The 27,949-nt window shown below is 40.0% G+C and overlaps 1 protein-coding gene across 2 annotated transcripts; it reads right to left on the reverse strand.

Moving 5' to 3' along the window:
• Nucleotides 1–27,414, reverse strand: RDH10 (retinol dehydrogenase 10). 2 transcript variants are annotated; one of them, XM_071554351.1, is made up of 6 exons: nt 26,858–27,414; nt 26,157–26,392; nt 6,487–6,585; nt 5,012–5,157; nt 4,565–4,696; nt 1–2,608 (listed from the first exon to the last, which is right to left on the reverse strand). In XM_071554351.1, exons 1-6 carry the CDS (start codon nt 27,147–27,149, stop codon nt 2,485–2,487), a joined length of 1,029 nt encoding a protein of 342 aa, XP_071410452.1. In that variant the 5' UTR covers nt 27,150–27,414; the 3' UTR covers nt 1–2,484. The 2 variants fall into 2 exon arrangements, with proteins under 2 accessions (XP_071410452.1, XP_071410450.1); XM_071554349.1 differs by having other exon boundaries at nt 26,157–26,395; nt 26,858–27,413.
• Between the last annotated feature and the right edge of the window lie 535 nt (nt 27,415–27,949).

The raw sequence follows: 27,949 nt of genomic DNA on the forward strand, positions 1-27,949 counted from the left end.
TGTGCCTTTATTTTTTTTTGAGGTGTGACTAGAGGTGACAGAAGCTTCAGGATTGTTTTAAAAACAGCTCATCTGAACCAAGTTGTACAAATTCAATTTTTCTGGAGGTTTGAATTAAATTTAAGCCGTCTCTCATTCTGCAAGATAAGCACTATACAGCCTCAAAGATCCTCCCCACAAGCACTTAAGCAAGTCTCACCCGATCTATAAGGTACCTGGGATTCCTTTTCTCTGTGTACATGATGTTTGGATAGGAGATGAAAAGTTAAGGATCTGAATTAATTTTAGAAACACTAGCCACAAGCCACACCTCAGTCCCACAACTGAAACCTGAGAGGAAATGTAGTAAAGAAACCAGGATGACTAACATTCAATAATTAAATTAGAACTCTGCAAACCTTGCAACTCACTTTTTAAGTAAGTCTGCAACCACTGAAATTGTCATGATGCTTTACAGAACCTTGGTATTACTGGTTAACTTCTTGTTTTTCCTTTTCTGTCAGGCTAATTAAGTGTTGTAAGTATCAATTCATCAAACTTTAAAACTGCTTCTTAGTCTGACACAGCAGTAAAGATTGAGACATCTTAAAAACAAATGTGAAATAAAGTGATGCTATTTCATAGAATGAAATTTGCTGTACTTGCTCTTAGTGACTGCTGTAAGAACACAGGAGTTAATTTGGCTCTGGGGAATTCATTAAAAGACTTTTGAAAAAGACCATGGAATTTGGAGTAAGGGTTAATGTAAACAGTTTCTTCTACTTTCAATTAGTTTCTAAAGAGTTCGTTAACAACACTATTCTTAACACAGATACCAATTTTTTATGTTTTATGTATATGCAGCAATAACTACAGCTGTACTGAAACTACATTTACTTTTTAATTCACTAAAACTGCATCCACATCAGGTAATTTTTTTCACAGATCTGAATGCAGCTCTACAGAACACCAAAATGAATATTTTTCAAAATCTCTTTGACCAGCTACTTCTTCAACGAGTTCAGATGATAGACAAAACTGTCAGCTCCTATAGCCTAATTTCATAGTACTTACTGATGGACTTAAGAGATGACACTAAACCATGTAGCTGACAGAGTGAATACAGGAATTGGGCCAAAACTATCTGATCTGTGTCGAAACTAAAGAGCTGCAGAACAGACAAGTCGGTTATGTTAGCTCAGTCTTCAAAGGAAACATTGCAATCGTTGTTTTAAGGAAAAGGTGGCTCACTTTAATAACCACAGGCATTGGTCACTATTTAACAAGACATTCTAAAAAAGTCATCACAATTTGTCTGATAGTAGTTTACAAGTGGATGGTATACATTAAGATACAGAGGTAGAAGTTCACTTTTACAATGCTTCACTAATACAGATTACCAAATTCAAGGCACAAAATTGTTCGCTTTACAAAAAATACTGTAAAAATGTCATTTGCTGTTCTACAATGTGAGTAGGACAAAAGAAAATCTTTACAACCTTTCATGTTCTGCATGTAAAGTTGCATCACACATTATTCTAGTTTTGCTTTGCTAATAATTGGCATATGACCACCACTTACATAAACAGTTTGTATCTCAGCTGAGTTGCTTTGTCTTTTAGGCAGAAGTCCATTTACAGAATTTAACACAACAGCTTTCTTGGGTGGGGGTGGTGGGAGAATTCTGTCAGAAGAACAAATTAAGAGGAAGAAAAGAAACATGTAGTCCCTAACAGCAAATTGGACTCTGACATACACAAGGAAACAGAACAGAGCATATTTCAAATCAAGTCACTTGAAAAAAGTCAGCTTAAATCTGACTGAATTTCTAAAAAAACAGATGCCCAGGACACGTTTGCTCTGAGAGTGTGTAAGACATTGATTTGCCTTTGAATTGGCAGAGATTTACAATTTTTTTTAATCTTTGTTTAAATAGAACACATACAGTTGCAACAGAAGAGAATTACACCACAATTTGGCCACGTGTCCTTCAGACAAGCTGGGTGAACAAATGAAGAGATGCATTCAGAAACTCTCCTTGAATTTAAGATCATGAGCAGTGGCTTAAACTGTAAGATTTCCCTCCCTCCCTCTTCCAAAATAACAAAGGGAAAGGCAAACCACTTCTGAAACATTGTTATCTTCAGTTGGAGACGGCTGTTCGAAAGTCTTGGCAGGCTAAGGAAGAGATACCACACAGTGCATCCCTACAGTAAGTAGTATGACTAGTTTACTGTACATACAGTGATATTCTAAAGGACGATGGTGGCAGCTACATAGTAAATTCCTTTGACTTGCCTATCACATTTCCCAAGTACTCTAGTCAGTTTTATTTACAGTATATAAAACCCCTTTATTTTTTAGAGTTCAATACACAGGTTTAGGACCCAAGAGAATGCCACATTAAGATGCTGATATTTGCATCTGTTAGATGCAAGTGCACTTTGCAATTCAGTCATGTAACATTATTGCATTCATCTATAAACATTAGTCCATTCAAAACTATTAAATTCCATTTTTGGCTTCATTGTTGTTTGTAGCCTGTTTCCGTTGGGCGATGAAGGGATACATACACTTGTCTGCTCCCAAAAATCGGTACATGCACACAACTGCTTCAAACGGCAGAATACTGTGAAAAGGAGGTGACACTTTATTAGAAGACAGCACAGAACAAAACCTCTGCTTACATGTACTTGTAAGTACATGCAGTTACATGTACTGTGTACTTGGTCTCATTAAAAGCAACATAATAGCTATTGAAGAGTCTTCCTAAAAGATTTAGAGGATTTTTATTCCGCAGGAATACTTAAGAGAGCAAATTGAAATTCTAGAGTCCCAACCACACAGGGAAGCAGAAAGGAAGAAGCCGCAGCTTATTCACATACCTCCAGTTTAGACCTGATTTTCTGTTTTTTTCACAACCAGTGTGATAGCTTGTTTTAAAGAAGTGTGGGGGGTGGGGCAAGGACATCACAGAAGGTCTACTAAAAGCAAAGCATCTGCTGAAAGCCACATCAGCAGAGGTCATCAGACATTTAAGATATTCTTTAATGTGGGATTAGTGTTAGTTAATGCCATTCTTTGATCACCAGACGTCTAACAACCTTGATTTATATTCTAAATGCAATCATCCATCCTCAAAAAGAAATGTCCAAAGTAAAGGGAGCAATTTCCTTTTTCCCCCTTTCTAGATAAAATTCCAAGAGGTGATTATGTGATGGATACCTGGCTACAGGCCCTCCCCTCCTTCGTGCATGCACCAAATACTGGTTTTATTTCAAGTGTAGCACTCAGGGACTAGTGAAGGATAAAATGGGATTCTTCAGCCCCTGGAAACAGCAGCAGACATTCAGTGGAAAGCAGTGCACAGATTCCAGTCACCAGGAGTAATGACCACTGAAGCACCAAGAAGTAGGTGTCACTGGTACAGGTGTCCTCGCTGCCAGCAGTACAGCTTGTGCAGTAGAGACTGGAGGGCCTTTGATCTAAAGGCTGCTGCCTGGGGCATGGATTATGCAGAAGCTTTGATCTCCCTATTGGAAGCTAAAGTGTTGAACCAAGAAAACCCGAAGGGCCTTTGATGTGACTTGCTGCACAAGGCACTGCTTGTGCAGGAAGCACTGAAGCACCCTCTGAGCTTTGGTTGGAAAAGTTAGTTCTTAAAGATCCTGACAGTGGCCTTCATTTGTTGGAAGAACAGACACCTACATATGTTTTTCCAGGAAAGAGAAGAGCAGTGAAGATTACTCTATTCTTTGGTGAGCCTGGCCACCAAGAGAGACTTGAGCCAGAGGAGAACCACCACCTTGTAAGTGGAATAAAAATCACCAAGGTTCTCAGTTTCAACCACCCCTCACAGAAGGAAAATAAGACAATGCTAGATTTTAAAGGTTCCCCCTACACACTACAGACTTAAAACAAAAACACAGACAGCTATGAAGCTGATCTCCATAAATGGCAAGAATGCAAGTGATGTTGCATCAGAGAAATTAAAGCAACTCCTGCATTACCCTGCCTCATTGAAATGTCAGTCTGGTTACAGATTAAACAGAGTTTCCATCCAAAAAACAGTAGTGTGTTAGAACAAAAATAGTAACTCCTTGAAATAGTCCTTCCACAAACTTAGACTCTGAGAACTGGTTCTGAGTGTGCAGATTTTCATATTATCTGCCATATTTGCACAAGTTCTGGAGAATCTGCAGGCAGGGCCTCCTACACATTGGTTCTAGAGACAAGCAGCTAAAGGTTCATCTGCTGGTAGCTGCCTCATGCCACATTCCTAAACAGGACCTCAAACAGTGGAAATAAAAGTCTGTTGAAAACAGAATAGGAATCTAAGGAGGATGGAAGATACAAGATGGGTAAAACAATGATGCATAAATGCACAGGATCTCAGTTTTATGGAGCTTCCCAACAAGCAACCTCCAAGCATGCAAGCCAAGAGAGACTTATGAATTCGTAACAGAAGAGCAGCTGTGGTCTGTGGGGGTGGGAGGGTGTTTATATCCAGAAATTGGAGACACTTATGTATTTTACTAGTATTCTGTGCACTGTATTGCCAACTAACTGGCACTTCAGCTCTTACCTTTTCATGAAGGTGACCATATACATGAGGCGAGGTGTGCAGATCATTGGCTGGTCTGTAAGGATAGCTCTCATAGCCTGCTTCACACAGTATTCTGGTTTCAAGGGTGGAAGGAAAGGCTCAATTTCTTTTCTGAAATATTTGATTAAGACAGATTAATATGACACAAAGAATCACAGATCTCACTGAAGAGTTTATTAACACACTTTCTTTGGAACTTCTTTATTTGTATTCGCTGTTAAGTTACAAAGACTATAGCTCAAAACTTGCATTGCCTATGTACAAAGTGACAGAAGACTGAATTCAGAAAGTCTCTTTTTTGAGGCTAACACTAATATACTAAAGCAGCTATAATATTGATTTTAATATTTTTATGGTAACAGTTGAGTTACTTTCAAATACTTTTATGGCACTACAAGCACAGAGGACAAGGAGACTTCTACTCACCTGATCCTGCACCCTCTAAACATTCCAGTATCTACAAGATAAGGGCAGACTAAAGTAGTTTTGATTCCATCCTTTTCAGCAGCCTTCAATTCATGGCTCAAAGACTCATGGAAACCTACAGCTCCAAATTTGCTGGCACAATAATCCTGTGTTGGCAGTGACCAAAAAAAAAAAAAAAACAAAAACAAAAAACCAAACCAAACAAAACAGAAAGGACAGATATGAAAAATGTTCAAAAGCCAGCATTCCTGAGGTGATTCTACATAGATTTTCAAAGTAACTACAAAAGACACCCACTGAATAGAGCATCAAATCAACTAATTTATCACTTTACTTTTGAGGCAATTAGCCCAGAATCATGAAAGCAGGAAAGCTGAATGTAGGAGGATATTACTTTGGATTCAAGTCTTTCAATCAGGCAGGCTTACATGACAAGTTACTCCAATTACCAGTTTGATTAATAATAAATGGTACAACAAAGGACTCAGATACCTAATACTACCTTCTGTCAGATTTGAAAAAAACTTGGGGAGCTGGCAAAGCATAGGCATAAAAATCTTAAAGGTGTTATGTTTAAGGTTAGTTTCAATGGAAGACTTAATGGACTTTTGAGTATTTCTTTGAGATACACAAATAGGCTGAGTTCAGCAAAAATAATAAATAATTGCATAGACAGCAGCATTTATGTTTTCTGTTGGATGTGTCCATTGCTGCTGGTGGTCACAGCTACAGGAGATTCTTTGTAGCTTTCTCAAGACAGTAAATACTCTACAAAGGCTTAAGTTACACCAGCTTCATTCGTATTATGAAACACTGCTGTTTCATGTCTTGGACTGAGCCTTACCTATATGCAAAGAAGCCCGTTCATATGGGGCAATGAGACCATTATTATTTTAGACACATTAATTTTCACTAACTGAATGCTTTTTGCTTACACTTGTATTTATTCTAATGACTCAAAAAGCAAGACAACAAGCTCTAATCCTAACCTATTTTTATGCACTAAACAAGTCTCACAAAGTGGAGTTCTCAAACAGCTGCTAGTGAAGTGCAGGTGAGCCATATATTCTAGGTGGTTTGCAGGCATTTCCTCACAGAAACAAGAAACAGAAAACATTACTTTTGAAAGCCCTTGTCTTTGGCTTTAAGCTTAGCACTGAAGATCTTGACAGGAGCAGGTGGACATCTTCCTAGTTGCTAAATTTATCAGGTAATGCAAAGATCATTTAGCATTTTGAAACCCTTAGACATTATAGGCTTTTGCTCCAGGTGGCAAGTCCACCATTAAGTAGATGAATAAATACAGTGTCTGCCTGAGTCCTGTGGCTCCCACTCACAGGGATTGACATGGTACTCATCACCACAGCCTCCAAGTATCTTCAGAGGTTTGACTTTGTTTTCTCTAGCTGATTATATTAAAAAAGCTTATCCTAAGCAAGAAGTGCCAAATTTTTATTAAGTATAGTCTAACAAACCTCCACTCCAGCAGTACTGAAGAGTCCCAAGGAACTTGCAACTGTCACAATGTGTCCGTGGTTCATTTCCAGCATCTTGGGAAGGAATGCTTTAGTGGTCTACAAAGTGAAAAAAAACCCACAAAACACACACAAACAACATAAACAAAAATGACACATAAACAAGCTGCATTAATAATAAGTTTTCAAAACCTCTACCTTATTTTATTACCAAGAACATAGAACAATCCCTGTACAGGTTTTGAACTTGTGAGTTGGCCAAAAATATCAACAGAAAATCTACAGCTTGTTTGTGAATTCAGACAGCAAGGATTATATCTCCAGAAATCCTAAGGTTAAAGGATCAATGGAGCATGTTTATTTTTCTGCAAAAGACTAGTTATCAGAAAGAGATAATTCAACCCTAAAATGGAAGTCACATTTTTTAAAGACAGAAAAAGGAATGCAAAGTGTTTAATTACACCATCCAGCACATCTCAGTACCAATTATCAGTTCTAATTATTGACAGTGTGTTTTGTAAGTTAGATATGGCCTAGTTTAATCCAAATAACTTATCACCTTGAACATTTTACATTCAAAGAAATACTAGAGTCAGAGTTTTTGTTGACATTACTTTTTACTTACAATATGGTAAACATCTGCTAACCTAAATTATTTTCCATCTTTATTACTATCTATAAGTATTGCTGTAACTAACAGGACAAGATATACATTTCTGTTACCAATTCCTTAGAAGTTTAAAAATAAAACAGAATAAATAAAATAAGCCCAAGGCAAGTCTCAAGATGAAACTTTAAACTCCAATTTTAATGTTTTGATTATAACAAAATTTGTTTCAATGTAAAAACCTGAGTCAGAGTTAATGCCTTTAAAAAATTAAAATTTAAGCAACAAATTTATGGTACTTTCTAGAAGATCACCCTTACTAGAATACCTGCCTTTGTCATATCTCTCCTCTGAAGCTGACTCAACATTTCCCCGTTTTAAGTAAGTATTAAGCAGAGAATCACATATGCTACAAAATCAATGAAGCAGTAAAATGGTATGTGTAGTTACGATGCAATTCAGTTTCTGGGTTGTCAGTGTATATTATATGAGATCACTTTGAAATTGCCCAAGAACTTCAGCCGATGCTTTTCAATCACAAACACGCCTAATTAATTTATTAGTGACAGAGCTACTAGTCTATTTTAACTCAATACTGTGAATGCTCAACCCTCCCAGAAACTTAAGTCTTCTTGTGTCATTTGTATCCAAACAGAGCATGCAAATGCCCCTTGCTACTTACTTAATTGTCTGTCTGAGTCGTGCCAGCTGCATTCTTAAAAAGACATGCAAGCTACAGCTGAATCCATCTAATTCCATTCTTATGCTGTCTGCATTTTCCAATCACAGACGTCAGGACAGTTTTGCTCTAATGATTTTCACATGTTCTCGTACAACAATTTTGCCTGCAGGTGTTAAATGACTAATCCAGACCTCCTAACACCACACAAAGGAGTGTTTTCACTGGACAGCTGGCAGATGATAGAAGATTAACAGACCTCCTAACTCCTTGCCTTTTCTACTGTTGATTCATACAACTTCTAGATTCTGTCATAACTACATAACAAAGCTAATTATAAAAAATAATCAGAGCAACCTGCCTTGCATTTATTTCTTTCCTCATGGCAGGGATCTCTAAACCTCTTATACAGAGCCTCGGACAAGAATTCAGTTTGCTGTTAAACTAATCTGTGCCAGGCACACAAAGTTTCAGCCTCTCTTTCCCATGTTGCATGGCAACAAAGCCCAGTCGCCATCGGGCAGCGCTGTCTGAGAAAGTAAGAGGCTTTGCTTGGACGGCACTGGAGTTTCACAGAGTGTTCTTCACCTGCAGCCTGCCTTGCACGCTCCAGCACCAACAGTGTGCATACCAGCCCTGATCCTCTGTGCTATATCCCTGCAAGACACTCATGCTCCAAACTCAGTCCTGCTAACAATTTACTCCCCTCCAAAGCATTTGTCAGCTCCATCATTAGTTTCCACTTGCGTCTCAGCTATCTGTCCACATCACATTGGAATGACTGATTGCCACCTCGCCTTGCCAGAGAGCTTGATAATGCAGACTGAAGCCCTGGCTGCAAACTCCAGACACTACAGGAAAGGAGCAATCACCTAGGAGTTTGTCTTGGGGGGCAGAAAGAAGGGAAAGCAGCAGTAATAGATATATTTTTTCCCTACTACTTTCAAGGCACAAATTAATGTTTTCTTTCAAGAGATAAACAGGCAACGGCACAAATCTTTACTATGGCACTGCTTTTTTTTCCTTTTGTTATTGTTAATACAATGAATTATAACTAGGTGTCTGTAAGTGCCTAGGGCTGAAAAAGAGAATTTACAGAGTCTATGTATAAATACAGAAAATAACCAGAGCAGTAAATTTCAGAAAGCCCACCTGTCCATGCTACACTGCTTCAAAGCAAAAAGATGACAAAATCTGAGTTTTCAGAGCTTGTGGCTAAAGTAATTCATTTTTAAGCAGGTGAAATTGGCAGATGATGAATAAAGCCTGCTGAGGACACTTTTGGGTGACGTCTTCAGCATCTCAAGTGCAGACTGAGCAACTCCCAGCGCAGAACTATAGTCACTTCACGTAAGTCATCTCTTAAAAAGTCATTTATGGCCACACAGGAAAAACACACAGCTCCTTCGCTCTGAAGACAATCAGTAATTCACGGAATTCTTTGCATGAGACCTCAGTGCTGTGAAACAGCCTGTTCAGAGCAGACTCCTGTACTTTAAAACCTGAAGCTGAGGCAGTCTATAAAGAGCACAGCTATCATATATAAAAACTTAGTACTCAACTCTCAACATCTCAGCTAAATAGATGCCAGAGAAAGTCATCTCAATTGCTGCCACCCTCCAGCCATCTGCAGCAGCTGGGAGTCAACTCTTGAAAACAAGCACACTCAGAGGCAGACACACCCTGCGGGGGGGACACACTTCCAGGCCCAGAGTAAAGGCTTGCCCATTGCTCCTCCCAGCCTTCTCTCGCTGGGAAAAACAATCCCAAAGTGAAGTTATTCTTTCGTGGTATAAGCAATCCCCAAATAAATCAGTGTTCTTACTGAGCTCCTGGCACAGCACACTTTCGTGATCAGAGCAGCTTCTTTCATACTCTGGTCCCCAGTTTTTCTGTATATTACATAAACCAGATCAACCTAGTTTCTATTTTCTTTCAGCTTCAGCTACATCTGCCTACCAGACCTGAGGTCTTCTGTGGGCTTGTTGTGCTGATGAGAAACTAGTTAAGAGTTTGACTGGTTTGTGGCAAGATGCCTCCTGGGTGGCCTTCCCATCTGGAGTTTGTCTGAACAGGTAGCACAGCCCACATTAGTCTCCTGAGGTGATGCGTGGACATGCTAAGCTTTCATTAAAAAAAAAGTATTAGAAGATACCAAGCAAGAAACGTGTTTCGTCCTTGGCATTAGAGGTCATGAACCAGACCTCAAGAATAATTCAAACCAACTCAAGTGATTTAATCAAACTATCTCCCTTCTGGCTTGATCCTTGAGGTTTCAATTTTACCTCTCACAGCTGCAGAGGAAGACATTTAACCAAAACAACTGAAGTACTTAAAGCCAGAGCTAGGCCATCTATTCATGACAAATGTACAAGTTTTCAACATTGAGGAGAAAACAGTAAGTAGAATATAGTGGATGAAAGGAATTGTGTTGTGATGCATCAGGGTGAAGAATCAGAAGTTACGCAGTGCTCAACATCAAGAAATGCAAGTGAAGCACCCTCTTTGCACAAAATTAGCTTCTTCTTTTCTTTTCTTTTTTCTTTTTTAATTTAGGAAGGTAAAAAAGCAACCCCCAAAAGCATAGTGAAAACATGAGTTTTTTGACCTGCAGTTTACTTTAGATACACAGAAACTATGTAGGATAGATAGAATATATGATGCTGTTCTGAACAAAGAGTAGAGCTGGTTTATCAGGTTAATTTAACCTTTAAGTTTTTTGGAGCCTAGAGATCAATACTTTATAAGCATTTTCCTCTATGCTTCTGAACATACCAGTAAGAACAAACTATTCCCAGTAGCTGTAACCAAACATCTATTTCATGTGCACACAGCTTAAATGACTTATTTCTCACAAGTGTGAAACTGAACAAGCATTTACATGTCACTTCATAGCTTTCGTAATCTGTTCTCAACATTTTGGTTTACGGCAAATTAACTTCTAACAGTCTAGCACTTCTTCCCTCCCCTTCCCCAAATTCTTTAGTTCCATTCTTAATGAAACAAAACTCAAAAGATTGTGCAACACAAAGAACAGCACAGCTGCAATGTCAAGACAAATTAGTCTAAATACAGCAAATGAGAATATGAAGAAATACTGTGTTTGGGAAAGTGATTTTTTAATTAAATTTTGGATTAATTATTCTTAAAGAAGAAAGCAAGCATCCACAGAAAACAATGTTAGCTGTATGCAGCTCAAGACAATGGATATTGAATGCAGAAAGCACACCAAGGTAGAGAAGTACATGCTACCACCTCATGTTTAGACAGGTGCCTTTGTATCAAAGAAAGAAGGTAGCAGGTACCAACACATGAGGTACTTTAAATTTCTGGTTTTCAACACAAAACAATAAATTTCTTCATACTTTCTGCCTTCTGTAAACAGCCTTTTTAAACTATTTTGATGGCATAAACAAGCTATGCTACTGTAAGGTTAGAAACCCTTTATGGCACAGGAATAGCTCATTTTTCACACAGCTCCATCAGGGAAGGAAGATGGAGAGCATGGGCATTTTTGGGGCTCATCAAAACAGGTGAGTTTTTACATCACTAACCACCCACAACAGTGGCACACTGATATAACTCAGGAGACATTTCCTCCCAAGCAACAGCTACTCCTGACTGCCAGAGCAGCTGCCTGACATCACAAATGACTTAACGTAGTTTCAACTTCATGTTAAAAACTATGCAGCCAGATCCAAGAAGCAAAATTGGTCTGGTTTGTCAAGGACTCATATCCAGACATCTCTAGGAACTAAGGTACCAGAGACCATAATAGCCATGCATGTTAGCCAATCCTATAACTAACAGTGACAAGAAAAGGTTTTTGTCTAAAATACATGTTATATATTAAATGCATGTAAATATACTCCTCCCCTTTAGCATAGACATTCAGATTTGTTTTCTTCCCCTTGTTCTTCACAGCCCACAGCAGAACACACTCCAAGTTCTCTTACTCCCGTGCAGAACAGCAAGTGGCCACTCACTTCACCACAGAATCAAAACCAGAGAATTCCACATGCCTCCATTTCTTGTTCTATTCCAGTAACTGAGAAAAAATGCCTGAAGTTTTGACAAAAGGGCACCTCTAACTCTTCTGCACACAGGCTTTGGCAGCCTTGCCTGAAGTAGGTTTGTCCAAACTATGCAGTAGAGCACTAATGCACTATTATATGTTAAAGGCAAAGGAAGGTGCCCAAAAAGCAGAAACCCCCCATGGCAAGCTTATCAGTAAATACACTGAAGTTATTTTCAGCTACAGTCATACATCCCAGCTTATTTCAGAAGACAGCCACTCCAAATACATTTAATAAACTCAGGTTATAACCTCACTTACAGGATTACAGTGCAAGTCTTAGCCAAATAGTTTTAGAAGCAGCCTTGAAAATATACCCTAGAACTCTAACTCTCAAAGGAGAATTTATTCAAGTTAGAGGCTATAATATCCAAACTGCCTTCTCAAGCACCAAAGCATGAAGTTACAAGCCTGGACTTAACCACTTATTTTTCTTCCAGCTTTTTTTATTTAGTTCTAAAGAGAACTCAAAATAATTACTTGTCATTTGCACTATCATCTCAATTTTCCCATATAATTTCCCCATCCTTCTCAAATTCCATTATATAAACATATGTGAAATATTAGGTTGAGGTGAGATTAGTAACAGCACTAAGACTACATGGAAAATACCAAGTACTGAGGTGAAGACTAGAGAGACCACACAACACAAAGGATGTGGCTCTGACAGTAACAGGCCAAATACAGCAGGCAGACAGAGGACTTCAACTACTGTTGACCTTGCCAACACAAGGGACTAAAGCTGTACTTTAAAGGACCTCAGATGTCTCCACTGACTGTTTTCAAGAAGTGCTGGGCCCCTTCTGGATAATTAGCCACTGTCTAAGTAAATATTTGAATAGCTGTGGATATTAGAACTATTTTTGATCTTTGGTTTCTATTCTCAAGAAACAATAATGAAAAATAGGTCAGAATTACATAGTCTTCCTAAAGTAATGAATTAAAAATAAAGACACATTTTTCAATTCTTTATGGGTCTACCTTTTGAAGTAAAAAGAATCAGGAGATAAACATGACATGCTCAAGCCAAGCTTCCACAGATGGCTGTATCAAAAGCATGAAAGGAAACTATTCAAGGATTGTCCTCAAGTGTGCCTTGCATTCAGAACAAAAAAAGCTAGACTTTCCAGTATTTCATCTCAATAGAAGTCCCTTTGTTATTTATCTCCTCACAGGCAACACAACCTTCAATTTCTCGTTAAAGATTTATTTGTCCTTGTCATAGACCCCACTGTTTTGGGGCCCTAGGGATTCCTTTAATATTGAACTACAGCAGCAGGTAATGCTTAACATAAATGCACAGTAACAATGTTACAGTTGCCTTGCAACCAGAAGGTCATGAAAGAACAGGACACACTCAAACAGAAGTCCATAATGATCATGGGTTACAAGGAAGCAAAGCGACCCACACACTCCCCAATACCTTGGGTAGTCAACATTTGCAGACGGAGTGAAACTACAGATAAAAGTCTACTCAGTTTGAGAGGTGAAGGTAACACCTGGAAAAAGTCACAATGAAAAGCAACATCAGCTAATTTAAAATTGTATTTGATTTACAGAAATAAGCATATTTTTTCCTCTCTCCAACTTTGCATTAAATACTGTATTGAAGTACATTAAGTCCTGGATTAGTTAAAGCATAAGCTATTATTTGAATCACTTATTTTATAATTTATTACTAACTTATGAAGGTAATTTTCTCCACCCTAATAATTGATTCATATACACAAAATCTCCTGCTTCTCAACATACTTAATCAGCCGAGAAGCACTGAAGTTGTGCAAAAATAGGTTAAATCTTATTTACAGACGTTTTTAAATAGGTTTGTTAATAGTAACAAGTACCTGTTATTCTATTTCCTACAGGAAAAGTGTGTTGCTACAGTCCATATTTACATTATTACATTGTTTAGCATTTGTATTATTTAGGGTTCAGTTCCAAAATTTCTCCAATTTTCAAAGCCACTTTTTCCTATGAATGGTGCACTTATCCTAGTGGTTCCTCTTTTACATGGAGTTAACTCATGTTGAATATATCAGAAGAAAACTAAAACTGAATTAAGTAGTTTCCTTAATCAGAACTTAGTGCCACAAAGCTGTTTACAATGGCTAGACAGTAAAGATAAGATAAGTAATGCCATTAAACAAAAAAAGCGCACAGGAAACTAATACCACTAGTTATCTCTCAAAGATTAATCATTGATTTCCACTCTTTACTACTAGAACTAATTATGCTATGCCTAGGGCAAGTGAACATTGCTTGACTAAATTGCCTTTTGTATAGTTTGTTTACGAGGCTTAGTTGAAAAAGGCAGTGTTCACAGAGAGAGGGATATGAAAAATGCTTAGGAAGGACACTGCAACAGAAACTTTTGTTACTGTTGCCTTATCATGTCACTACATTGTCTCTCCTCTCATTTTGTTTAAGAGCTTAATTTCCTGTGATCTTACCCCAAACTCTGGGGCAGAAAACAGCTTTGTTCTCCCTCTCATCTGAAGTGGAGATTACGTACTCAAAAACACTACCTAAATAATACAATTTTGGCTTAAGAAACTTTCTTCCAGAGTCAAGGTGGAAAAGGTATCACTGCATAAGCTTTACAGTGCTCTGCTGCTAATCAAACTTTTCAGTAAAGCGTTTCTGCATTCCCCACCACTGCATCCCTTTTGAGTGAACCATTACCTAGGGCAAGGGTTTAGATACATAGAACACAGCCAAAGACAGCCCTGATTTCTCCTTGAGAATATTTCACTTCTGTTTAGAGGGTTCACTACTTTATATGCTTTTTGGGCATGAAGAAATTCAGGTATTCAAGTTGAACTACCCTTGTTACTAGTATACCAGCAAATGGAATTTATATCCTTTATGTTATTAGAATGCAGCCTCCACTTTTCTGCTCCTAAGAAGCTAAACAGATTTTATACTTACATCCTTTATTACTTTCATCCTCAGAAGTCAAGCCTGTCCTGTGAAGTGTCTAATTTTTCTAATGACTACATGCCACCAGTTATTTCTGTGGAAACATTTAGTTGCCTTTAATGGACATGCCTGTATAAATACACTGCCATAAATGCACATGGACTTGTCTACTTTCACCTGTACTTGCAGGTATTGCTTGGTTGATGTATACCTGCCTCCCACCTGTGAAGCAGCATACACAACTGCTTAGTCACTGATTATATATTTAGACCTCTCTCCTCCAGAGTTTGCAAGTCTTTGATTTCCTATGGCTATGAAAAATGAAGCACATTCTCACAGCTTGCCCAGAGAGGTTGTGAAAATATCTATCCTTACAAGTATTAAAAAGCTGTTTGGACATGGGCCTGAGCCCCTGGCTCCAGGTGGCCCAGCCTGAGCAAGAGGGGTGGACCTGATGATCCTCAGAGGTCCCTTCCCACCTCAGCCATTCTGTGATTGTCCACTAAAGTACACCTATTTTCTGCTCAGCAGCCCATTCCCTCTCACAGAAGTTCATAAGCCAGCAGAGACCTTGCATTCTTTGTCTCTATGCTGACTGCAATTTTATCAACACAGAATCTTAACTCACTGGAAAGGATGCTGATTCTTCTGCCACATCTCTCCTGTCTCTCTCCAACAGGAGCTCTTGTCTGTAATAAATTATCCTGCTCTGTCTGAAACAGTGTCTGTTCTACTTCCATTTCTCTTTTTCCTTTGGTCTCAAGTCCTTTCAGCTGAAGGGAGGGCCCAATGAAGCCGTGCAGAGCACCTAGATTCAGTTCTTGTGGAATTAACATATTTTTAGCCAAGTTCAGAACATACATATACTATACTGTTTTCAAAAACTAATTATGTCCCCCTGGCTATTATGAAGCCCTTCAATAACCACTTCCTTGCCAACTTCTTAAGGATATTCTGAGCCCTCACCAACAATTCTGCCCACTTTGAATTTTAATGGATTTTAAAGCTTGGCCAAAGTAATCACATATTGGATTCTCAGCAGCTAGCCATGAATAGGGAAAAAGACAGTACCTATATCTAAGCAGGGTAAAAGTGCAAAACATAAATTGCTGACAATTTTTGTTGTGAATTTCAAAAGCCAAATTAATCTAAAAGATGAGAAGGATTATTGGTAGGTAAGATGGCATGGTAAGAGGGCTGTTGGAGGCCCAACTATGTCTTTAGTCTGCCTAACACTGCAAAATGCAAGTCTAGAATAAATCAGAACTTGGAAACACATGTGTACCTGCAGAATTCTCCAGACAGCACAAATTTAGGGCACAGTCAAGTATGAGAACTGAAGGTTTCAAAGTACTCACGCTCAAAAGCTGACCTCTTCCCTCCTGCTCAAAGGCATTTTATTAGACATGTTGATATTTATTTTCCATAAATATTAATCTCATTCTACTCTCAGACTATCACAGCTATCAAACCACAATTACTACTCAATTTAAATGAAGTATTACTCAGCTGGCAGCAGCCACGGAAAAGAAAAATGCAATTTAAAGAAAGTGAATCCTTCTGTTCAGATCTACCACGTCAGCATTTGAGCTTTATATACACCCAAGACAACCCAGAGCTCCAACAAGGCTGTGACAGCACAGTTAGACTCCTGTAAATCCAGGAATTTAAGTTATAAATCAAGTGGGTAGCACCACTGACATTGTATTCTTCCACAGGCAGATCTATCAGTAAAGACGACCTAATTGGCATTTATTCAAATGTCAAATTTGAAATTACTTTAGATTTTTCTTGTCAAGTGATACAAGAAGTTAACACTTGCCTACTCCTTTCCACAAAAGCTGGTTTAAGTCCAGCTGAAGTCAAGTGACTAGAAATTCTACTTTGTTTATATACTGACAAATGGCTGTGTCAAAGGATTTGTAGTGTTTCAGAGCTATGTTGACATTAGTGTAACAAACACATTAGTTCCTCACCTTCATTAGCACAAGTTCGCAGCAAATGTCCAGCCATTTGGAGAGCAGTTATTTATTGCCAGCTATTTGATAATCTTGACAAAAATGAAAACATGACCCTATGAGTCTGTGAAAAATCCACATAACAAGTTCATTTTAGAAAAAACCTATTAGATAAGACCTCAGAATATTCTGTTCAGGGAACAAGACAACAATCCAACTGTTAAATACACATTTTTCTCCTGCTTGCCATAAGCTTAGTCATCCTCTGGAATATTTAGCAAAGCTTAGTATTTTAGTCTACAGGTTTCCAAAACATTACTAGAGGACAGTACTGTTAGAACTACTTACAGAAAATATGAAGTCATCATTCATGTTTTATGATTTATATAGCAGAGTTTTCAAGAAGTGGCTAAGCAGAAAAGGACTCGAGGACTCTCTCACATTTTACAGATTACTTCAGGCCACTACCTCCACAGCAATGCAGTTGGTAGAGTACTTGCAGGTAGATGAAGCTGAGTCACTTAAGTCATATTGCCCAACTCAGTCACCAAATCATTGTTTTGAATCATCCACTTTACAGTGAGGAAAGTGATTGTGCTACAACTGAGCATCTCACAAAAAGAACAAGATTAGAAGGAAAGCTTTTCACACAACAGTCTTTCTTTGTGGAAACACAAAAACCGGGAAGAAGATATAGCTGAATTTGGCTTCAATATTTGCTTAGGAAACAGTAAGACCCTAAAAGGCTACAGTTCTTACGAAGTAACTCACTGACTGAGAAATAGCATTTTTAAAATGTATGAAGCTTAGAGGTTTTTAAATTCCTAGAAATTTCTGTTTCATACTTCTCCTTGCCCTTCCAAAAAAGGGTGTGCAGAAAATAAATAGTCTTAGCAGGTAAACTTTTACTTGTAAGCCAGCAAAGGATAAAATGATCAAAAGCCTCCAGCTAATACAGTAACTTAAGTAGCAACTCATACAATTTTCAAAGACTCTGCTTGCACAGGCATTTTAACCAAACACCAGCAAACCATTCACTTTCTTAGGGGGTGAGTTTTCAAAGACAGAGATGCTTCCTTTGCCTGCCTGTGGGAACTGCTCAGTTCCCATAAGCACAGCTCTGGCCAGATTTTTTCCACATTCTGTGTTAATACAACAGATTTCCAAAGAAGTCAGCACAGCACACTGCACTGAGATCACTGCTCTTGATGATAGACAACAGCAACCATAGTGTTGGTTCCAGGCAAGTAAGTTAGAGCCATTAGCACAAATTTATCTGATGTGTACAGAAAACTAACTTGCCTTTATCTAAGCATTTTTAATAGCATGTAATTAAAATACTGCCATCTCTTTAGAAGTCGAATTGTTACATTCAGACTGTTATTACAGTGATGGATTTGCTACAGCTTGGAACCATTTATGGCCACTTAGCTATGTAGAGGCTATGAATCCTATTAAAAAAAAAAACAAAACAAAAAACCCCAAAACTCCCAGAATGAGATTTCATTGGGATAGCTACACAGCTATGTGGCTTTACCCTATTCCTCCTCATCTTCCCCTTCCTCCCACACTGACTACTCCAAGTCTGAAATGTTCATGAGGTGATTCTAGTCCCTAAATAGAAAAACTAACCAACTTGGACAAGAAAACGAACAGCTTTCCTCCCTGCCCTCCAGACAAGTTAGTGAGCTGAACAGGCTCACCCAAAGACCAAGTGAATATGAAAACTAATGCAAGGTAAGATGCAGATTCAAGGCGTGTTCCCACGTGACAGCTTGCCACCATCAAGCTTCCTTGTAGTTTTACCCTAAGTCAACAGAAATTTTGGACAAGTTACTTTGAAAGTAACTTTTAAAAGCACTTTTAAGTAACTTGTACTCAAGTAACCTGTACTTTAAGTACTCATGCACTTTTCCAAAACAACACTGAAAGGAAAGTGCTCCAGAAGCTGTCACACAAGTTCAAACAGATGGCAGAAGCAACCAGCACCACCAAGGCACATTTAGGTGCAGAATTCAACAGCCAAACAAACTTGAATTTCAAAAGGCTCACACCAAGTCAGCCACCTCAGTTCCCCAGCTGTTCTGGCATCCCTTGGCCTATCATACCCTCCCATCCCAGTTGTGATAACTCACTCTTGTCAAGTGTTAATTTGACTGACACATAAATCATCACACTAATGTAATTATTTACAAGAACAGAGTGTTCATTCAGAAGTATAAGCACAGACATAAATCTCTCCTGTTTGTGCCTTATCCTCTTTCAAACCAAGCCCTCAAAATCTGAGATTCTACAAACGTCAAAGTCTATGTCTACCTACCTACACTGTAACTGCATTTTGAAAGTTTTTTAATAGACTATGGAGCCTGAGACACAAGCAAAAGCATGTAGCAGCAGAGGTTAAATCAGCATCAGCTTGTCTTTGCAGAAAGATTTCTGCCATTTTTCACAAAAGACAGACAGGTATCAGTAATTCAAGATTTACCATCAGTGTCAATAGCCAGAAACCTCAGAGGTCAAAGGGAGCAAGACTTATCAAGTGAGTGATGTGCTGGCTTTTACATGCAGAGAACTGTGGAAAGATTTAGTACTAGAGATATAAGACAAAACCTTCCCCCAACTTCCCCTCCCCCCAAGAAAACCCTGGAAGTGAAACCAAAGCGTAAGAAGCATTGGGAGAGAATAATAGTTCACAGCTGATAAAGATAAAAATAGTAAAGATTTAAGAAGTGCAGTGCTAAAATGGCAGGGATGGTGCTAGAAAACATAACCTTCACCTTTCCTCGGCTTGTCCTGTTGGTGTACTTGATGATACTGAGAGCTATGAAAAAGGATTGCTTACCCTCACAGAGCAGTTAAGAGAGGTCTTGGGCAGTGACGCAAGAACTGCGTTAGCAGGACACTTAGCTGCATCATAATTAGGATTGCTTTTCTCTGCTGTTGAGCACATGAACACACCTGTCTTTCAGAAGTCTGCTTTAGTTGCTTGGTTATTACAGCAAATTAATAACATTATAATGTAACACTAACTTAGGTGTTTTTCATAAAATAAGAGCAGATTTTACTTGTAAACAGAATAATCTGGAACTTTAAACTCAATTGCCCTCCTCACCTCCACAGGACAAGAAAGGCATACGAATAATCTTTTAGATGAGTATTTCATTGAAACATTGAAGAGCCGCTCTTCCCACTTCTAGCAAGGTTAGGCACCATGCTGGCAAAGACTATCATTCCATTCACAGTTTTCCTGTCTCTCCAAATCCTTCACAAGTAAAAGCATAATTGCAGACCCAAGTCAGGGCAGAGGTTTTTGCTCATTCAGCCGACCTACCTCATTCGGTAAGAAGGAGGAATTTAACCATCACACTGATCGCTCATCCAGGACCACGCTTTCAGAGCAGATTAGCAACCCTGAAAACACTCACACAGTTTACTGACAAGTCTCTGACCCTCAGTAAAAGTCACAGGAGACTCAAGAGTGAGATTACCCTAAGTGCCATACCTCTGTAAGCCATATTGTAACTCCAGCTTTATTTTAGATGTGCAAGCCACTAATAACCAATTAATACCTCAGATATGTTTCAAGTAGTTTGAGAAGTCTTGGTATGGTCTCTTTCAGACAACCTCCCCTTTCCTTAACAAAACCTTCACACTGCTTTTCTGTGAAATATATTACTGTTTTCACTGAACTCTTCAAGCTTCATATAGTTCAGTGCATGGAAGTAACTGGCTGATCACACTTTATACTACTGTGCTGGAAGCCAATCTACAGACAATAAACAATTCATTATAATCAATCTGAGAATCTCTGTTTTCTGTTCTTTGAGAGTCTGAGATTCATGCTCTCTTCAAATGGTGCAGCAAATTAAATTCCAAAGTACGTCTGAGAGAAGCTGTTGCAAAACCTTAGGTGTAATTGAAGCAGTGTAAGCAAAACATTCTGGATGGTCATTTTAGATTTAACTGACTGGGATGAAAATCAAATACTTTACATCATCAGTGAGAGGGAAGGGAAATGCACAAATTCAGCTGCCATTTGACCAAAAGAAGTCAGCATTCTCTACCATATAAGGAAGATGCTCTAGCACAGACAGTATATGTAAGAAGGTTGGTGTTGTAACACACTCAAAGAATCTTCAATATGATTTTCTCACAGCCCTGATGGAAGTGTTGTTAATTAACCAAGGGTGCTTTATTCTCTTTTGCTGAGACTCCTTGATATGTAACAACTCATTTATCATCAAGTTACAGCAGACAATGAAGAACCAGGATGGAACAGACTCAGTAGCCCTCAGGGTCCAGAGCTGAGAAACACGTGGAACAACTACAGTTTGGTTGGCAGTACTGGCAAATTCCAATTATAGATGCTTGAACTCATATGAGCCATATACAAAGCAAATGAAGAGGTGTTTTTGCATAAGACTAAGACCTACCTACCACTCCACCTCAACATGCTTCATTATGCATGTTGGCTTTTCAGCATGTTGTCTGAAAAGTCATTTTTATCCTCATCTGTGGCTATGCTGAAACTTGTACATGATTGCTGCTATGGCCAAAGCTCAGACATACAGGTACCTGAGTGGCATGGGTTGGTGCCCCCATCAAAAAAGGAAGAAAAAAACTTAAAAAAAAAAGAAAAAATTGAAAGTTTCTGAATTGATCACTATAACTAAAATGTGACTACAAATCTAAATTATAGATACACACAGATTGCAAGGTACAGGTTACAAAATTAAAGATTGCATCCTGGTGACAACTGTGCTTGATAGAATGCTAGACAAGTCCTCAAGATTATGAAGGAAATCCATGAGGAAAGCTCTGAACCAGCAGACTTGTCCCCACTCAAGCTTCAGAAATATTTATCCACATATTTATTTTCCAAAACTTATGTTAAGTACATTGCTTTATAAAACCAGAAAGTGCAGATTTTGGGGCATGCCTCTGGAAGACAGTATTTTCTCAACCAACAGATTCTCTTGATTTTCTTAAGAAATGAACCCAGAACATACGACCAAAAGAACCATACCAAAACACTTACAAGTTTTACATGTGACTAATATGACTATTTCCATAGCTAAGAGTATGATTGCTTTTTCCTTCATACTCATTACCCAGCATGCTACTACAGTATATGAAACACATGTGCTGTCCAGGGTAACTTACTGGTGGCATGGAGTTGGAATAATTTTGCTAGGGAAGAGTTAGTTTTGATATTTTTTGGATCACATACACACATTTTGATTGAAAAATTAGTCAGATAAAGTTCAAAGAAAAAAAGTCAGAACACGGAGACTAAACTTTTCAAGTAAGCTTGTGCATCTTGGGATACGTTATCAAAAAAAAAATCATCAATTTAAGCCGCTAACTCTGCTCATCCAAAATACTAAATATAGCTATCTGACCTGTCAGTGGAATACTGTCCCTGTATTTGATCATGGATGTTTGAATCCTGGAATTGATGATAAAAATTAATCTGCAATGCCAACAGGCCACAAGCCTCAGCACAGTGTAGTTCCAAGTAACATAAGATGCTTTTTCTTCTGCAGAAGATTCAGTGTGCACATTAAGTGTAATACTTCCATATTTGACCTAAACAAACTATAGGCATGAGTGAGTTTTATTTAACATCAGGGAGCTTGAAGAGAGTAGAACAATACATAAATACTGATACATTATAGACAACTGTGAGCCACCATTACTCTCCAAGGCTTTAGCAACCACCATCTCAGTCTAATTAGGCTAATAAGTACAGCAACTGAATAAATGGGTATTTGATTTAGTAACCCTGTATTAACCATCTTTGCAAAATATATTTCAATTTTAGAGGTTTTAGACTATTCATGAATTCCTTAACTACTTATATTTCCCTCTTTAATCAGTATTTCTCTTTTCCTGTATCAGTGTTGGGTCACCTAAAAATAACTTCAATTCTTAAAGATATGCCAATATACCTTTAAAAAATCCAAGAATAAAGTAGTTTGTAAATAAATGAGCATAACTACTCCATCTCAGAAAGCAGTACATAGCTCTTAAAAATCCAGGTCCTAGTCTCTCTCTACATGTTTTTTTTTTTAATGTGATAGAGGAGAATGCCTTTGCTTCCCCCTTTTGGTAAGTTGAAGAGAAGTCTAGGAGGAAACTAAGTTAAAAGATATGGAGTATCCACATGACAAACTCAGATCCCGGTTCTCTGAGCTGAATACTGAAGATCTGTTGTACAGAAAGACTTTTATGTAAGAGATTTTCAGACCCTGCTCAACACCTCACCCCTGTCCCAACAACCAAATCTAGAAGCATTCCCCAGGTAATGTACAATATTAATATCTACTGATCCAGCAACAGATTATTCTTCCAGAAAATAATGTTAGAGTAGTTACAAGACTCAAATTGTCCCCCAAAAAATAAGAGTTGGTACAGTTGTTTTGGACAATACAGTGACAATCTAAAAACACAGTATTTTGATACTTAGGTTTTATTGCAAAACTACAAGAAAGAAAAAATCTTAATCCTGTATTTGCTGAAAACTGATTAAGCAACAGCTTTAGCTTCTACTGTGATTTAGCATTTTTTAAATTTGAATCCTGACATATCGCAGGAAGAAAACTTCTTCATCTGTGGAAGTTCAGTTCTAATAATTGAAAACTGCAGCCAAGTAAGTTATTATTCTTGCAACAGACTGGCAGGAAAGATAGTGTTACACTCCTGCTACAATTTTATGCATCTGCAAATTATAGTAAACCAGAGCTGGCTTGTTTCAAACCAGGAACTGATTTTGCCCCTATGTTTTCAATATCAGAAGCATTCAAGTTATCACAGCATGAAATAACAGGCTTTTAATACTGCAGTGGATTTTATGCTGTGGAAATTGCTACATGATGCAGTGGTGACATGTTTATATAGAACACTCATAGGAAGGATTACAGAAATCATAAATGTCAGCAAAATGGAAAGCATCTGTTAAGGCTGTGGCATGCTAAGGATCTCTTGACTGCCAGTTTGTGATATGGTACACAGCCCAGTTGGAGTCACAACAGCAAAACAGTGACAGATTTTCATGTCACTGCCTACTGCAGAAGTTGGGCAGCCTTCAGATGGTAACTGCAAACATAAAAGCAAGCTCAGATCACCTGCATTCTGCATGGGGAGCAAGAAGCCAATCTTATATGAGAGGTTTAAAAGGAGCAGTACTAGAGTCCCATTTTCAGTTTTTATATAGAAGCACAGTGAGGCTTGGTTAATCATCAAGGGACAAAAAACAATTTCCCCAAACCACATTAAAAAGAAAAAACACCAAATCCTCAGAAATTACAGAAACTTAACTACTGAAGCAATATTACATGCAAGATCCATGTCTTCACAAAACCCATTTACAGCTTTTTTGGACTAAACATCCTCCAAGAATAGTTAAAAGCCTACATAATGCTCCAGAGTATTAGCTTTGCTTTTGGACCACCAGTTTAGTTGACATGGAAAAGACTAGCTATGTAAGACTTCACACATCTAGACACATTGTTCTATTTAAGTCAGCATTGACTTGCATCAAAAAAGTTGGCTTCAAATCAGCTGATTCTTCTGAATTAAGTAGTATTACTTTCAACAGAAGTCCACCCACTATTGGTCAAGCCAACCTTTTCTGGGATTGTGAAGGGGAATACAAGGAAAAGAGCTTTGCCAACAGCAAAAGAAAAGAGGAAAAGCAAAGCAGGACACAGAATCTACAGGAAGTGTACATATGAGCAGATCCTCAATTAAATATAAAGGATGTTGACTGCTCCTTAAACACTTAAGCCAAGTTCTCAAGTTCCACAGTCAGACCTAGCTAAACTTTCTTGGAGTAATTTTCTTTTTTTTCTTCTTTTTTTTTAATTTTAGAATCACTTCACACTAACATTTAGAGATGAATGGAACTGTTACAGAAAGCCAATCATAGCAATACTAGACTCTAAGTTGAATTTTCTACTACTGTAAGAGGCTCAGAACACACAGAGTGCTTTAAAAAGGTTTCCGAAACTGTTATAAATAAGTGTATGACTTAGGCCTGAAGGAAGAACAGCTGGAGAATTTAGGATCCTCCCATATTTTAACTCATCGTGATGTCATAATTTAGAGTTCTTGGAAACTGTCAATTTGACATTTAAACCACATTAATAACAGTCATTAAATCCAGTGCACATCTCTATTGACTTAAGCACCAACTTAACTTTTATGAAGCGAACATGCAGAGCTCTTAATAATAAGTTGTCACACGAGCTTTCTCAGAACCTTTCAGATTGCCTCAAAATATACGTTTAGAGTTTAAAAGAGTTTCTAAACATACTATCTCACATGCACTAAAGTTCAAGTACTGTCTCTACAAGCTTTACAATGCATTGGAAAGAGACTGCTCTGCCATTAAGTGTTTCTCAGCACAGATTTGAAGGGGCTCCTTTAGGGTTATGAAACAGCATTTAACTTCCACATTAAAAAAGTTCAGTTTGGGAAGGCCTAAGTTTGGAGGATGCAGCATTTTACAAAATTTTATTATGAAAAGGTAAGACCAGTCAAAGAAGGTTTAAGTCAAAGTATATTTTGGATTGCTTAATCCTTTCATTGTTATGCAAGTGTATTTCATAACCTTATTTGAAGAATCAAAGAACAGTTTTAATACTAACAATAGTTTAGCTAGTGCTAACCCAAGTGTGCATCATGCCCTCCTTCAACACTCCAATTTATGTAACGCCACACCACCGTGGGTTTAAAAATAAAACACACAGGAAAACAAGGTTTAGATGGACAAAAGGAGTAAGATTGCACAGCTTGTTCTCCTCAGTTAGCATCCACTAGTTATGGTGAGAATACTATCCCCAAAATCATGTTAAAGATTTTCTTATTCAACAGGCAGCCCCCAAAGAAAGCTATGAGGACAAATATGCAGGATTCCTGAAAAAGTGTTCTTGGCTTGATTTCTTCAGAAATCTTTTTCGCCTTTCCTCCCAGCTTTCAAAAGCAACAATTTGCCTTAAAAGCAATTCAAACAACACTTCCAGCAGGAGTTTTAAACATTTTTTTCCATAAATGTGCAAATTTGCTATTGTAACCATCATTAAAACTGCACCTTAAAGCTGCCACGGTGCTGGCAAAAGAGAATGTGAGAAAGGCTGAGAAGACGATCATTAACAGTAACGACCTTTAAGTAGATTCAGAGGTTATGCTTGTAAAGGATTCCATACCCAGAGCTACAGAATAGGCACAAGACTTAGAACTCTGGGTTCTAGGAGGATACAGTCGATTAAAAGCTGCTAAACAGAACAGTCAGATCAAAATATGAAATCCCCAAAGCAGTGAGCTTGCAAATGAAAAGGAGCAAGCACTGAACTCAAGGAGTTAAGCAACAGCAGTTCATTTCCCAAAATTAAGTGCCAAAAAGGGCAGCAGAAAGGAGTTTATAGTTACCCAGAAATGTGCATGACAGTTGACCATCATGGTCCTCTCAATAAGCTCGTCAGGACACTCCAGAAGATGGTGCCCGGAGACCACACCAGCATTGTTAACGAGGACAGACACCTCGCCGACCTCCTTGCGGACCCTCTCAGCTGTCGAATAGACATTCTCTCTTTTGCCCACATCACAGGTGTATGTGTAAACCTGCAGTTTGCAATGGGGCAGCGCATCCTTCTCTCCATCTCCAGCTACTAAAGACCACAGACAAGAGAAAAGAAGGGGTGGGGGACAACAAAGTTCTTACTCGCATTTTGACATTCAAACAAGAACTTAAGTGGAGACAGTAAATACAATCCCAAACCAGCGAAACTTCCATTTACTTTGGTGTCACCGAAGTACACAAGGACAGAGCTATTTACTGTCGCTGTCAAAGCGCTTTAAGAAAAGGTGCAGGTTTCAAAGCGGCGCTGGAGCGCAGGGCTGCGGGACGGAGGGTGCGCTCTCTCAGCGTTGCGGGCACAGGCCGGCTGGCTGGCGGCGGCACCGCGGGCTCCGAGCCCCGTGTCGGCGGTGTGCGGCCCGGAGCGGCTCCCGGGGCCGCCGCGGGGAGGCAGCTGCGGGCGGGACCGCAACTGCACCGCACCGCGGGCCGGGCCGGGCAGGTGAGCGGCAGCGCCCGGACAGCGAGCCCGGCTCGGCAGCGCGGCGCTTACCTCCGGGCGCGGCGGCGGCCGCCTCCTCGGTCATCTCCCGGTAGATGTGCCGCACCATGCCCGCGGTCTCCTCGTTGCTCTGCGTGTTGATGTCCCACAGCACCAGCAGCGCCCGGCGCCGGGCAAACTCCAGGGCGAAGAGGCGGCCCAGGCCGCTGCCCGCCCCGGTGATCAGGCACACCTGCCCCGCTACGCTCTTCTCCTTGGGCCGTACCAGCCACTTGGCCGCGGCCAGCACGAACGCCCACAGCACTCGGAACGTCACCACGAAGAACTCCAGCAGGATGTTCATGCTGCCGGAGCGCGGGGCACCCGCTGGGCTGCCGGCGCGGAGCCTCCTCGCCGCCCGGCTCCCACCTGGGGCCGCCGCTGCCCGGGGCCGCGGGCACCGAGCGGGGCTCCGCTCCCGGGGGTGCCGCCGCCGAGCTGCCCTTCTCCGCCCTCGGAGCCCCACACCCCCTCTCAGCCACACACGCCGAGGAACGAGCCCGGACGCGGCTCTGCCCGCCCGCTGCTACCACCACCCCGTCTTGTCCCTCCCGCGGCCCCGCTACTGGCAGTGAACATCTTGCTCGCTCGGGCCTCTATATAGGGTGGACCGGGCGGCCGAGCCCCTCCCATGGGCTGGCCCATCCCGCCCCGCATTCCCGGGATCCCCCGCCCCCGCCGGGGGAGGTCCCCGCCGGGAACGGGCGTGGGAGCGGCCGGAGCTTCGCGCCGCTCAGGACGGAATTCCGGGCGGCTCCCCCGCCCCCGGTGAGCGGACTGCATGCCCGGGGGCGCTCGGGGCCCGGCTCGGCTCGGCCCAGCTCGGCTCGGCGGAGCTGCCGCAGCGCAGGTCGGAGCAGCACGGCGAGCGTTGAGGGGCCCGCTCGGGGACCAGGAGCCGCCGGGCCCCCGTGCCTCGGGTTCCCCTGCTGAACAAAACCCCGACGGCTTCTCGGTCTGTCAGGCAATGTAGGGCCACAGATTGAAATGGGCGCTCACAGGTGCCCGCACACGGAAAGTGTGTTTTCTGCGCGACAACAGCGGCCGCTCCCTATAGATGGACCCCCTGTGCCTCTCCCGGCGCCCGAGCATCCCGCTCCAAGG

The sequence above is a fragment of the Pithys albifrons genome, chromosome 4 (assembly GCF_047495875.1).
Source record: "Pithys albifrons albifrons isolate INPA30051 chromosome 4, PitAlb_v1, whole genome shotgun sequence".
NCBI classification, from domain to species: domain Eukaryota; kingdom Metazoa; phylum Chordata; class Aves; order Passeriformes; family Thamnophilidae; genus Pithys; species Pithys albifrons.